This window comes from Pristiophorus japonicus, chromosome 9, assembly GCF_044704955.1.
Source record: "Pristiophorus japonicus isolate sPriJap1 chromosome 9, sPriJap1.hap1, whole genome shotgun sequence".
Lineage (NCBI taxonomy): Eukaryota > Metazoa > Chordata > Chondrichthyes > Pristiophoridae > Pristiophorus > Pristiophorus japonicus.
Genome location: NC_091985.1, coordinates 208,642,059 through 208,654,979, shown reverse-complemented (window position 1 = coordinate 208,654,979; position 12,921 = coordinate 208,642,059). Strand labels below are relative to the sequence as shown.

General features: G+C 48.0%; 2 protein-coding genes across 7 annotated transcripts in view; one reads left to right on the top strand and one right to left on the bottom strand.

The window, feature by feature from the left end:
• Window positions 1-12,921, bottom strand: part of LOC139274097 (zinc finger protein 585A-like) — a 144,827-nt gene that overhangs the window by 104,722 nt on the left and 27,184 nt on the right. The gene's annotated exons all lie outside the window — the stretch shown is intronic.
• Window positions 1-12,921, top strand: part of LOC139273495 (zinc finger protein 530-like) — a 167,308-nt gene that overhangs the window by 142,241 nt on the left and 12,146 nt on the right. For 3 of the 6 annotated variants that reach the window (XM_070890388.1, XM_070890390.1, XM_070890391.1), the window contains 2 exons: window positions 1,343-1,398; window positions 6,787-8,178. In XM_070890388.1, coding sequence (XP_070746489.1) covers window positions 6,896-8,014 — 1,119 coding nt within the window. In that variant the 5' untranslated portion in view covers window positions 1,343-1,398; window positions 6,787-6,895 and the 3' untranslated portion in view covers window positions 8,015-8,178. Of the gene's footprint in view, window positions 1-1,342; window positions 1,399-5,793; window positions 5,850-6,786; window positions 8,179-12,921 lie in introns of those variants that run through there. The other 3 variants (XM_070890393.1, XM_070890394.1, XM_070890392.1) reach the window with 3 other exon arrangements.

The window sequence follows — 12,921 nt, the reverse complement described above, 5'->3', positions numbered from 1 at the left end:
TTCTGCCGTATATCTCATTTTCCCTTACTTTTCATAAATATTTGTTTTTTTGATTTAAATAATTTTTAAAAATGTATAAAAAAAATTTTTGTTATTGTTTAGGGGTTGGTTCTGTTATTTTTATTACTGTCTTAGTTTTGCTATCTGTTTTTATATTTCGAGCTAGTTTACTTTCATAGTCTATCTTCCCTTTCTTAATCATTTTTTTAGTCATTCTTTGCTGGTTTTTAAAAGCTTCCCAATCTTCTGTCCTCCCATTAGTTTTGGCCACGTTGCATGCCCTTGTTTTTAATTGGATACCATCCTTTATTTCTTTAGTTAGCCACGGATGGCTATTTTTCCTTTTAACCCTTTGCTCCTCACTGGAATATATTTTTCTTGAGAGTTATGAAATAGCTCCTTAAATGTACACCACTGTTCATCAACCGTCCGACACTTTAATCTATTTTCCCAGTCCACTTTAGGCAACTCTGCCCTCATACCTTTGTAGTCTCCTTTATTTAAGCTTCCTACGCTGGTTTGAGATCCAACTTTCTCACCCTCCATCTGAATTTGAAATTCAACCATGCTATGGTCACTCATTCCAAGGGGATCCTTTACTAGGAGATTGTTTATTAATCCTGTCTCATTACACAGGACTAGATCTAAGATAGCCTGCCCCCTGGTTGGTTCTGTTACATACTGCTCAAGGAACCTGTCCCTTATGCACTCTATGAACTCTTCCTTAAGGCTACCCTGACCAATTTGATTTGTCCAATCAATACGGAGGTTATAATCACCCATGGTTATTGCTGTTCCCTTTTTACAAGCACACACTATTGGTTTATACTCCGACCAACAGAGTTGCTACTGTTAGGGGGCCTATAGACTACGGCCACCAGTGACTTTTTTCCCCTTATTATTCCTTATCTCCACCCAAACTGTTTCAACATCCTGATCATTTGAGCCAATGTTGTCTCTCACTATTGCAGTGATTCCATCCTTTATCAACACAGCTATTTTGTTTTCCTGGAGTTCCTATTATGAATTTCAGAAACTTCGGTGCCAAGTGGACCAGGTGTTTAAAGGTCATTCATTTCCCTCTTTCCATGTTGCTGTTAGTTAAAGGTACAGAGATTGATTTCCCCCTCATTATGCATCTTTAGTAGTTAAACAAAAATCCTTCCTATTCGTAGTGAGTCACTCTGCACTGGGAGAGATGGCTGGTGACTTCAGCCTTTAAAATACTCCTCTTGTTCAAATCCCTGTGTAAAGAATGTAAAGCCCTTACTCTACAGCATGAAACCATACGAGGCACATTCTGGGACAAGGTCACTCTGTGATCTGCTCTCTTTATTTACAGGACTCCAAAGACGATGACCCTGTGTAGGACCTCCCTTTTTATACCTGTGTGATCAGGTAAGGAGTGTCTCTCACAAGTTCACCCCATGTGGTCAAGATGTGCATCTAGGTTGAATGTATACAGTAATACAGTGGTGTTACATTGTGGTTACATACATGACATCACCTCCGCCCCCCCCCCCCCCCCCCAAAGTCATATCGGGATCATAGGTCTAGTCTTTCAGGTGGTCTACGCTCCCTCGTGGAGCGCTGCAGTTGGGGCTCTGGTTGTTGGACACTCACGTGAGTGTCTGTCACCTGTGGTGATTCCGGCCTCTCCGGGCTGACCGCAGGGACTGTGCATTCTTCTGATTGCTCTTGTTGCTCGTTCACTGGCGGTGTTGTGAAATCCATCTCATGGTCTTCTTCAGGTTCCTCCGTGTCGGTGCTGAACATTTTTTTTTACTTGGTCCAGATGCTTACGGCATATCTGACCATTGTTGAGTTTTACCACGATGACCATATTCCTCTCTTTGTCAATTACAGTGCCCTCAAGCCATTTGGGCCCCACGGCGTGATTGAGGATGAATACAGGATCATTTATTTCTATACACCTCCCCCCTCGAATTACAGTCATGGTACTCATTTTGAGACTTGCGCTTGCCCTCAACTATGTCGGTCAGGACTGGGTGAATGAGGGACAGCCGAGTTTTGTGTCCGTTTCATTAGTAGCTCTGCGGACGGGACCCCCGTGAGCGAGTGCGGACGGGATCTATAGGCCAGCAGGAGGCGCGACAGGCGGCATTGTAGGGAGGGTCCTTGAATCCTGAGCAACCCTTGCTTAATGATTTGGACCGCACGTTCCGCCTAGCCATTGGAGGCCGGCTTGAACGGCGCAGTCCTGACGTGGTTGATGCCATTGCCCGACATAAACTCTCGGAATTCGTAGCTTGTGAAACATGGTCCGTTATCACTAACCAGGATGTCTGGCAAGCCATGGGTTGCAAAGATCGCATATAGGCTTTCCACAGTGGTGGATGACATGCATGAATTCAGAATGATGCACTCGAACCATTTCGAATACGCATCTACCACAATAAGGAACATCTTACCCATGAATGGGCCCGCATAGTCAACATGAATGCTTGACCATGGCCTGGTGGGCCAGGGCCACGGGCTGGGCGGGGCCTCCCTGGGGGCATTGCCCGGCTGGGCACACGTGTGCCTGCGAACACAATGTTCCAGGCCACCAAACGTGTGACCGGCAATAGCCTTCATCAGCACAATGCCTGGATGCTCGCTGTGGAGTTCCCTGATGAATGCCTCCCTGCCCTTCTGGGGCATAACTACCTGGAGAGCTCATCCATCCGTCTGTGGAACGGTCTGACCTCCTCAGGGCATGCTCCGTGTGCGGGCGCCCAATCCCCAGTCAGGACACATTTCTTAATCAGGGATAGGAGGGGATCTCTGTTCGTCCAGATTTTGATCTGGCAGGCTGTGATGGGGGAGCCTGCGCTGTCAAAGGCATCGACAGCCATGACCATCTCGGCACTTTGCTCCGCTGTCCCCTCAGTGGTGGCCAGTGGAAGCCTGCTGAGCGCGTCAGTGCAATTTTCAGTGCTGGGCCGGTGCCGGATGGAGTAGTCATAGGCAGCCAGCGTGAGAGCCCATCGCTGTATGCGAGCTGATGTGTTGGCATTGGTGGCCTTGCTGTCTGACAATAGGGATGTTAATGGCTTGTGGTCCGTCTCTAATTCAAACTTCCTACCAAAGAGGTACTGATGCATTTTTTTTACACCATAGATACACGCAAGCGCTTCCTTCTCGACCATCCCATATCCCCGTTCTGCTTGAGAGAGCGACCTGGAGGCATAAGCCACAGGTTGTAGTTGACCCTCAGCATTGCCCTGCTGCAACACGCACCCAACCCCATAGGACGATGCATCACATGTCAGAACCAATTTTTTTACAGGGGTCGTACAGGGTCAACAACTTGTTTGAACAAAGTAGGTTTCGCGCCTGATCAAAAGCCCGTTCCTGACAGTCCCCCCAAAACCAATCGCAACCTTTATGCAGGAGCACGTGTAGCGGCTCCAACAACATGCTCAAGTTCGACAGAAAGTTCCCGAAATAGTTCGAGTCCCAGGAATGAACGCAACTCCGATGTGTTGCAGGGCCTGGGTGCTCGTCGAATCGCCTCTGTTTTGGATTCGGTGGGCCGAATCCCATCTGCAGCAACCCTCGTGCCCAGAAACTCAACCTCAGGAGCTAAGAACAGACATTTAGACTTCTTGAGTCGCAGGCCTACCTGGTCCAGTCGTCATAGCACCTCCTCCAGGTTGTGGAGATGTTCCTCGGTGTCTCGATCCGTGATGAGGATGTCGTCCTGGAATACGATCATTCCAGGAATGGATTTAAGCAGGCTTTCCATGAATCATTGAAAAATTGCGGCCGTTGATCTAATGCCAAACAGGCACCTGTTATAAACGAACAGTCCCTTGTGCGTGGTGATGGTGGTCAGTAGTTTAGATTCGTCGGCCAGTTCCTTGGTCATATAGGCTGAAGTGAGGTCAAACTTGGTGAACAGCTTGCAGCCTGCCAGCGTGGCGAAGAGGTCCTCTGCTGTCGGGAGCGGGTATTGATCTTGTAGGGACACCAGATTGATGGTGGCCTTGTAGTCTCCACAGATCCTGACAGAGCCATCCTCTTTTAGGACGGGCATGATGGGGCTCGTCCAGTCGCTGAATTCAACAGGCGAGATGATGCCCTCTCTCAACAACCGGTCCAATTCGCTCTCGATCTTTTCCCGCATCACATATGGCACCGCTCTGGCTTTGTGGTGCACTGGCCTGGCGTCTGGGGTGATGTGTATCACTACCTTAGTGCCTTTGAAAGTCCCGACGCCCGGTTGGAATAGTGAATCGAATTGTTGTAGGACTTGTGAGCACGAACTTCGCTCCACAGACGACATTGTGTGAACATCCCCCCATTTCCAGTTCATCTCGGCTAACCAGCTCCTCCCCAACAGTGCTGGACCATTGCCCGGGACAATCCAGAGTGGCAGCCGATTCACTATCCCATTGGGTGTGACAGCCAACATTGCACTGCCTAGTACCGGAATGATTTCTTTGGTGTAAGTCCGTAATTGTGTCTCTATGTGCTAATTTGGGTCTGTTGGCTTTAAGTGGCCATAGCTTCTCAAATTGCTGAACGCCCATGAGTGACAGGCTGGCCCCAGTGTCCAGCTCCATGCGTACAGGGATGCCGTTTAATAAAACGCTCATCATCATTGATGGCGTTCTGGTGTATGAGCTGTGAATATTCGCCACATGGACCCGCTAAGCTTCGGCATCCATCGATTCGCCCCAAAAGTCATCCTGCCTCAAAGAACCCTCTCCTGGTCCATCCGCCTCATATATTAGTCTGGTTGCAGGCTTCCTGCACATTTGAGCTAAATGGCCACTGAGATTACAGTTCCTGCAGACAAACTGTTGAAATCTGCAAGATCTAGCTGAGTGTTTTCCCCCACACCTCCAGCATGAGTTAAAGTTTCTATTGTTGGGAACAAAGGGACTATGGCCAGGCATTCCTCGCTGACTGTCCCTTTGACTGCTCTTAAGTACCCTATTAGTGGGTGTCAATGGCCCCGTCCCGAGCCACATTGTCCACTGTGATGGCGTGAATGTCCGTTCAGCCTGCCATTGTCTGTTACAGTCCTACTCTGGGGTCTATTGCTGCCTGGGGAATGTTGGACTGCCCCTGCCTGCCTGAGTCACATTGATGATGTTGACTCCCTGATCCATCACCGCGTTAGAGGCAGAGTTGCGCGCGTATATTATTTTCGTGTCTTCCTCCCCCGCCATGAAAGTTTGAGCCATCAACGCCGCCGCTTCTAAGGTCAAATCCTTGGTCTCAATTAATTTGTGGAAATTCCCGCATGACCGATGCCCTCGATAAAGAAATCCCTTAGCAAATCCCCGTGCAGGCGTCTGTGAACTTAGAGGCTGGCCAAACGCCAGAGGTCCGCTACGAAGTCCGGTATGCTCTGTCCTTCATGACGTCAGTGGGTGTAGAATCTGTGTCAGGCTATATGTATGCTACTCGCCGGTTTGAGGTGCTTCCCAATCAATTCAGTAAGTTCTTCAAAGGTTTTGTCCGCCGGCTTTTCGGGTGCTAGTAAGTCCTTCATGAGCATGAAAGTCTTTGGTCCGCAGCCGATCAAAAGATGAGCCCTTCGCTTGTCAGCCGCTGCATCATCTAGCCATTCTTTCGTAATGAAGCTTTGCTGAAGCCTCTCGACAGAATCGTCCCAGTCTTCCCCAGCACAGTACCGTTCCTCTGTGCTACCGGTGGCCATTCTCGTGAATTCCCGTTTCTTGTCGCCAATGTAAAGTCCTTACTCTACAGCATGAAACCACACGAGGCACATTCTGGGGACAAGGTCACTCTGTGACCTGCTCTCTTTATTTGCAGGACTCCAAAGATGATGACCCTGTGTGGGACCTCTCTTTTTACACCTGTGTGATCAGGTAAGGAGTGTCTCCCACAAGTTCACCCCTTGTCAAGGTGTGCATCTAGGTTGAGTGTATACAGTAATACAGTGGTGTTACATTGTGGTTACATACATGACACCCTCCAAGGCCTTGCCCCTCCCTATCTCTGTAATCTCCTCCAGCCCGCCAACCCTCTTAATAAGGAGAAATAATTTTCAGTGTCAGAAGGGTCGGTAACCAGAGTGGAGTTGAGGTAGAAGATCAGCCATGATATTACTGAATGGTGGAGCAGGCTCGAGGGGCCAATGGGCCTAATCCTGCTCCAATTTCTTGTGTTCTTAAAGGGTAATGGAAATGCAGAACTCGATGTTTCCCATATAACTGAGGCTGGGGGCCAATTGATCAGGCTCAAGGGGCCGAATGGCCTATTCCTGTTTCTATGTTCCTACTTACAGTGACGACTTTTGTAAACAGCTTTTACAGGGGTTTAGAAGGAGAGGATACGCCGAGGGGATTAAACCTGGGCCCCTCCTGTTAATGTGACTCAGTCACACTGGTCGGTGCCTTTACCCACTGAGCCATTGGGAGGAGGCTCCAGTGACCCTGCTGGAAAATGCACGTGTGAGGCCTCAGGTGAGGACAGGGGAATAGCTTGTCGACACTCACTGTCGAGGTTCACACGTGGACATTGGGCACATGGGTCACATATTGGAGAGAAACTGGTGAGTGTAGAACTGAACCCAGCCAGAGTCAGCACCTTCAGGGGAGGAGAACCAGTGAGTGTAGAACTGAACCCAGCCAGAATCAGACATTAGTGAACCAGTTGGGTTTTTACGACAATTCGGTCGCTTTCATGGTCACTTTGTTCTAGTGCCAGCCCCACAAATTAGCAGGCTCATTAAGTTCAAATTACTAATCTGCCTCTGTTTTCTCTCTCTCACTCCCTTTTTCCTGTTTTAAATTAATTTTACAGGGTATTAGAAGGGGAGGATTTGCAGACGGGAAACTCAAATCGCAGACCGCATCAAGATCTGACAGCGTCACTCGATTCATCGGGACCCGAATATCATCGGCCTCTCAATATGGAAGCAAAAAGCACCGTTGACAGTGGGGAGAAAGTGTACACGTGTTCTGTGTGTGGACAAGGCTTCAGCCAAATCTCTGGCCTATTGAGACACAAGCGCAGTCACACCGGGGAGAGGCCGTTCACCTGCTCCGAGTGTGGGAAGGGATTCGCTCGTTCATCCCACCTTCTGATACACCAGCGAGTTCACACTGACGAGAGACTTTTTAAGTGCCCGGACTGTGGGAAGAGCTATAAACATTCCGGGGAACTGACGTACCATCAACGTGTTCACACCGGGGAGAGCCCATTCAGGTGCTCTCACTGCGGGACTGGGTTCAGTCGATCATCTAAACTCGCTATACACCAGCGCACTCACACTGGGGAGAGGCCGTTCACCTGCTCTGTGTGTGGGAAAGGATTCAGTCGGTCAGGTAGCCTGCTGAGACACCAGCGAGTTCACACTGGGGAGAGGCCGTTCACCTGCTCTGAGTGTGGGAAGGGATTCACTGATTCATGCAACCTGCTGAGACACCAACGAGTTCACACTGGGGAGAGACCGTTCACCTGCTCGGAGTGTGGGAAGGGATTCACTCGGTCATCTGACCTGCTGAAACACCGAGTGCACACCGTGGAGAGGCCCTTCACCTGCTCTGATTGTGGGATGGGATTCACTCAGTCATCCAACCTTCTGAGACACCAGCGTATTCACACTGACGAGAGACCTTTTAAATGCCCGGACTGCAGGAAGTGCTATAAAAATTCAGCAGAACTGAGCTGCCATCAACGTGTTCACACTGGGGAGAGACCGTTCAGGTGCTCCGTGTGTGGGAAGGGATTCATTCGGTCATCCGACCTTCTGAGACATCAGCGAGTTCACACTGCAGAGAGGCTGTTCACCTGCTCCGAGTGTGGGAAGGGATTCGTTCAGTCATCCGACCTTCTGAGACACCAGCGCACTCACACTGGGGAGAGACCGTTCACCTGCTCAGAGTGTGGGAAGGGATTCACTCGGTCATCCTTCCTCACTGAACACCAGCGCATTCACACTGGGGAGAGGCCGTTCACCTGCTCAGAGTGTGGGAAGGGATTCACTCAGTCTTCGATCCTGCTGAAACACCAGCGAGTTCACAAGTGACTGCAGAGGTGGGATTCTGCTGTTCTTGCTACTGTTAATCACATCCCGGACTGAACCATGTTCATTCTGACAGTTGGTTTATTTTTCTGCTGATGACTCCTATAACTGGGCTGGAGTTTAATATTCTGGATGAATGGGAAATAAATCAGCTTTGCTTTTCACACATTGCTGTGGATTTTTGTCTTTCTCACCTGAGTGTTTAGCATCACCTGGCGAACTCAGAGAGGACAATCTGGGGGGAGGATTGTACGGTGGGAACAGAACTTCAGCCTGGACACAGTCCTTCAGGGCCACACTGAGGGGGCCAAACGGCACTTTGGTCTTTCTCGTCTATCATCACCGACAACAAAGTCGCCGTGCGGGTTAATCTTGAGCTGTGTCAGAAATGTGTCCCAGCCGCGCTCTTCCATGGTTTGGCAATGCTAAATAGTATATACTTCAATGCAAGGAAGATGATACAAAAGTTGACTGTGTGGTTGATAGTGAAAAAGAAAGCTATAGACTGCAGGAAGATATCAATGGACTGGTCAGGTGGACAGAACAGTGGCAAATGGAACTCAATCCGGAAAAGTGTGAGGTAATGCATTTGTGGAGGGCTAACAAGGCAAGGGAATACACAATAAATCGTAGGACAATGAGGTGTAAAAGAACAAAGGGACCTTAGAGGGCATGTCCACAGATTTCTGAAGGTCGCAGGAAGTAGATAAGGTGGTTAAGAAGGCATGCAGAATACTTGCCTTTATTAGCCGCGGCACAGAATACAAGAGTAGGGAGGTTATGCTTGAACTGTATAAAACACTACTTGGGTCACAGCGAGAGTACTGTATGCAGTTCTGGTCACCACATTATAAGAAAGATGTCATTGCACTAGAGAGGGTACAGAGGAGATTTAGGAGGATGTTACCTGGACTGGAGAATTTAGCTATGAGGAAAGATGGGATAGGCTGGGGTTTTTTTATGGAATAGAGGAGGCTGAGGGGAGACCTAATTGATGTGTATAAAATTATGAGGGGCCTAGATAGAGTGGATAGGAAGGACCTATTTCCCTCAGCAGAGGGTCAACAACCAGGGGGGCGTAGATTATAAAGTGGTAGGAGGTTTAGAGGGGAGATCTCTTCACCCAGAGGTGGTAGGTGTCTGGAGACCACTGCCTGAAAGGGTGGTAGAGGCAGAAACCCTTGTAGCATTTAAAACGAACTTGGATGTGCACTTGAAGTGCCGTGATCTACAAGGCCACGGACCAAGAGCTGAAAAGTGGGATTTGGCTGGATAGCTCTTTGTCGGCCAGCACGGACACGATGGGCTGAATGGCCTCTCAGTGCTGTAAACTTCTGTGATTCTATGATCCTGTACTTAGTGATGAAGTTTGTAAATTATGAGAAATATAGAAGATTAAGGGGTGATTTAATTGAGGTGTTTAAGATGATTAAAGGAGTTGATGGGGTGGATGGAGAGAAACTATTTCCTCTGGTGAGGGAGTCCACAACAAGGGGACACAACCTTAAAATCAGAGCTCGGCCATTCAGGACTAATGTCAGGAAGCACTTCCTCACACAAATGCTGATTGGCTGTTTCTCTTGTCTGGAGAGTCTAGAACTAGGGGTCATAGTCGCAGGATAACGGACGGCCATTTAGGACTGAGATGTGGAGAAATGTCTTCACTCAAAGGGTTGTGAATCTTTGGAATTCTCTGCCCCAAAGAGCTGTGGATGCTCAGTCATTGAGTGTATTCAGGGCCGAGATCGATAGATGTTTGGACACTGAAGGAATCCAGGGATACGGGGAAAGTGGAGTTGAAGTACAAGATCAACCTTGATCTTATTGAATGGCGCGGCAGGCGAGAGGGGCCGTACGATCTACTCTTGCTCCTATTTCTTATGCTCTTACAGCGTAGTGGAAATCCGGAACTCTGTTCCCCATAAAATTGAGGCTGGGGCTAATTGAAAATTCCAAAACTGAGATTGATAAATTATTCTTCGGCAAGGGTATTAAGGGCGATGGAACCAAGGCAGGTAGATGGAGTTAAAATACTGATCAGCCACGATCTAACTGAATGGCACAACAGGCTCAAGGGGCTGAATGGCCTTTTTCTGTTCCTCTGTTCCTACACAGTGATGACTTTTGTAAACAGCTGTTACAGGGGATTAGAAGGGGAGGATATGCAGACAGGATTAAACCTGGGCCCCTCCTGTTCCTATGATTCAGTCACACTGGGTGTTACCTTTACCCATTGGGAGGAGGCTCCAGTGACCCTGCTGGAAAATGCACGTGTGAGGCCTCAGGTGAGGACATAGAAACATAGAAACTAGGTGCAGGAGTAGGCCATTCGGTCTTTCGAACATTCAATAAGATAATAGCTGATCATTCACCTCAGTACCCCTTTCCTGCTTTCTCTCCATACCCCTTGATCCCTTTAGCCGTAAGGGCCATATCTAACTCCCTCTTGAATATATCCAATGAACTGGCATTAACAATTCTCTGCGGTAGGGAATTCCACAGATTAACAACTCTCTGAGTGAAGAAGTTTCTCTTCATCTCAGTCCTAAATGGCTTACCCTTATCCTTAGACTGTGTCTCCTGGTTCTGGACTTTCCCAACATCGGGAACATTCTTCCTGCATCTAACCTGTCCAGTCCCGTCAGAATTTTAGATGTTTCTATGAGATCCCCTCTCATCCTTCTAAACTCCAGTGAATACAGGCCCAGTCAATCCAGTCTCTCCTCATATGTCAGTCCTGCCATCCTCGGAATCAGCCAGGTGAACATAGAAACATAGAAAATAGGTGCAGGAGTAGGCCATTCGGCCCTTCTAGCCTGCACCGCCATTCAATGAGTTCATGGCTGAACATGCAACTTCAGTACTCCATTCCTGCTTTCTCACCATACCCCTTGATTCCCCTAGTAGTAAGGACTTCATCTAACTCCTTTTTGAATATATTTAGTGAATTGGCCTCAACAATAGAACCTTCGCAGCACTCAATAGCAAAAATGTCCTTCCTCAGATTAGGAGACCAAAACTGAACACAATATTCCAGGTGAGGCCTCACCTGTACAACGGCAGTAAGACCTCCCTGCTCCTGTACTCAAATCTCCTAGCTGTGAAGGTCAAAATACCATTTGCCGCCTTCACTGCCCTGCTGTACCTGCATGCCTACTTTCAATGACTGATGTATGTACCATGACACCCAGGTCTCGTTGCACCTCCCCTTTTCCTAATCTGCCGCCATTCAGATAATATTCTGCCTTCGTGATTTTGCCCCCAAAGTGGATAACCTCACATTTATCCACATTATACTGCATCTGCCATGCATTTCCCCACTCACCGAACCTGTCCAAGTCAACCTGCAGCCTCTTAGTATCCTCCTCACAGCTCATACTGCCACCCAGCTTAGTGTCATCTGCAAACTTGGAGATATTACACTCAATTCCTTCATATAAATCATTAATGTATATTGTAAGTAGCTGGGGTCCCAGCACCGAGCTCTGCGGCATTCCTCTAGTCACTGCCTGCCATTCTGAAAAGGACCCATTCATCCCGACTCTCTGCTTCCTGTCTGCCAACAAGTTCTCTATCCACGTCAGCACATTACCCCCAATACCATGTGCTTTAATTTTGCACACCAATCACTGTCGAGGTTCACACATGGAGATTGGGCACATGGGTCACATAGTGGAAAGAAACTGGTGAGTGTAGAACTGAACCCAGCCAGAGTCAGCACCTTCAGGGGAGTAAAGGGAGGGGAACCAGTGACTGTAGAACTGAACCCAGCCAGAATTGGTAGTGAAAACTGGGAGTGGAGGAGAAACAGTCTAGGAGATGTGCGATGTGCTTGGATTTCAGCACAGCAGGAGGGACAATGTGTGGGACAGGGATTTACAGCTTTATGGGAACAAGAAAGGAAAGAATCTTCCATGGAAAGTACATATGCCTATTCTGAATTTCTGTCCTGTACTTTCAATGATGAGTTTTGAAATCTCCTTTCACAGTGTATTAGAAGGTGAGATTTGCAGACAGGAAACTCAAATGAAACATCACGTCAAGATCTGATGTAGTTATTCGATTTCTCAGGACTTGAATATCATCAGCCTTTGAATGTGGAAGGAGAAATGTTTCTCTGTTCTGTCTGTGGGAACAGATTTCAAACATCAGTGTGACTGGAAAAGCACCGAGACACACACACCCGTGTGAGAGTGTTCCAGTGCACTGCCTGTGGAAAGAGCTTTAACCAGTTACACAGCCTGAAAAAAACATCGCACCATTCACAGCAGGGAGAAACCATACATGTGTTCTGTGTGTGGACGAGGCTTCAACTGATCATTCTACCGGTTTCCAGCTTTGCTGCTCGCTGGCTTGTGGTTTTAATTTTCTCTGCCGCTTCTCTGGACTCTGGGGAGGTACCAGCGGATTGGAAAGCAGCTAATGTAACGCCTCTGTTTGTTTAAAAAAAGGGGGCAGACAAAAGGCAGGTAACTATAGGCCGGTTAGTTTAACATCTGTAGTGGGGAAAATGCTTGAAACTATCATTAAGGAAGAAATAGCAGGACATCTAGATAGGAATAGTGCAATCAAGCAGACGCAGCATGGATTCATGAAGGGGAAATCATGTTTAACTAATTTACTAGAATTCTTTGAGGATATAACGCGCATGGTGGATAGAGGTGTACCGATGGATGTGGTGTATTTAGATTTCCAAAAGACATTCGATAAGGTGCCACACAAAAGGTTACTGCAGAAGATAGAGGTACGCGGAGTCAGAGGAAATGTATTAGCATGGATAGAGAATTGGCTGGCGAACAGAAAGCAGAGAGTCGGGATAAATGGGTCCTTTTCGGGTTGGAAATCGGTGGTTAGTGGTGTGCCACAGGGATCAGTGCTGGGACCACAACTGTTTGCAATATACATAGATG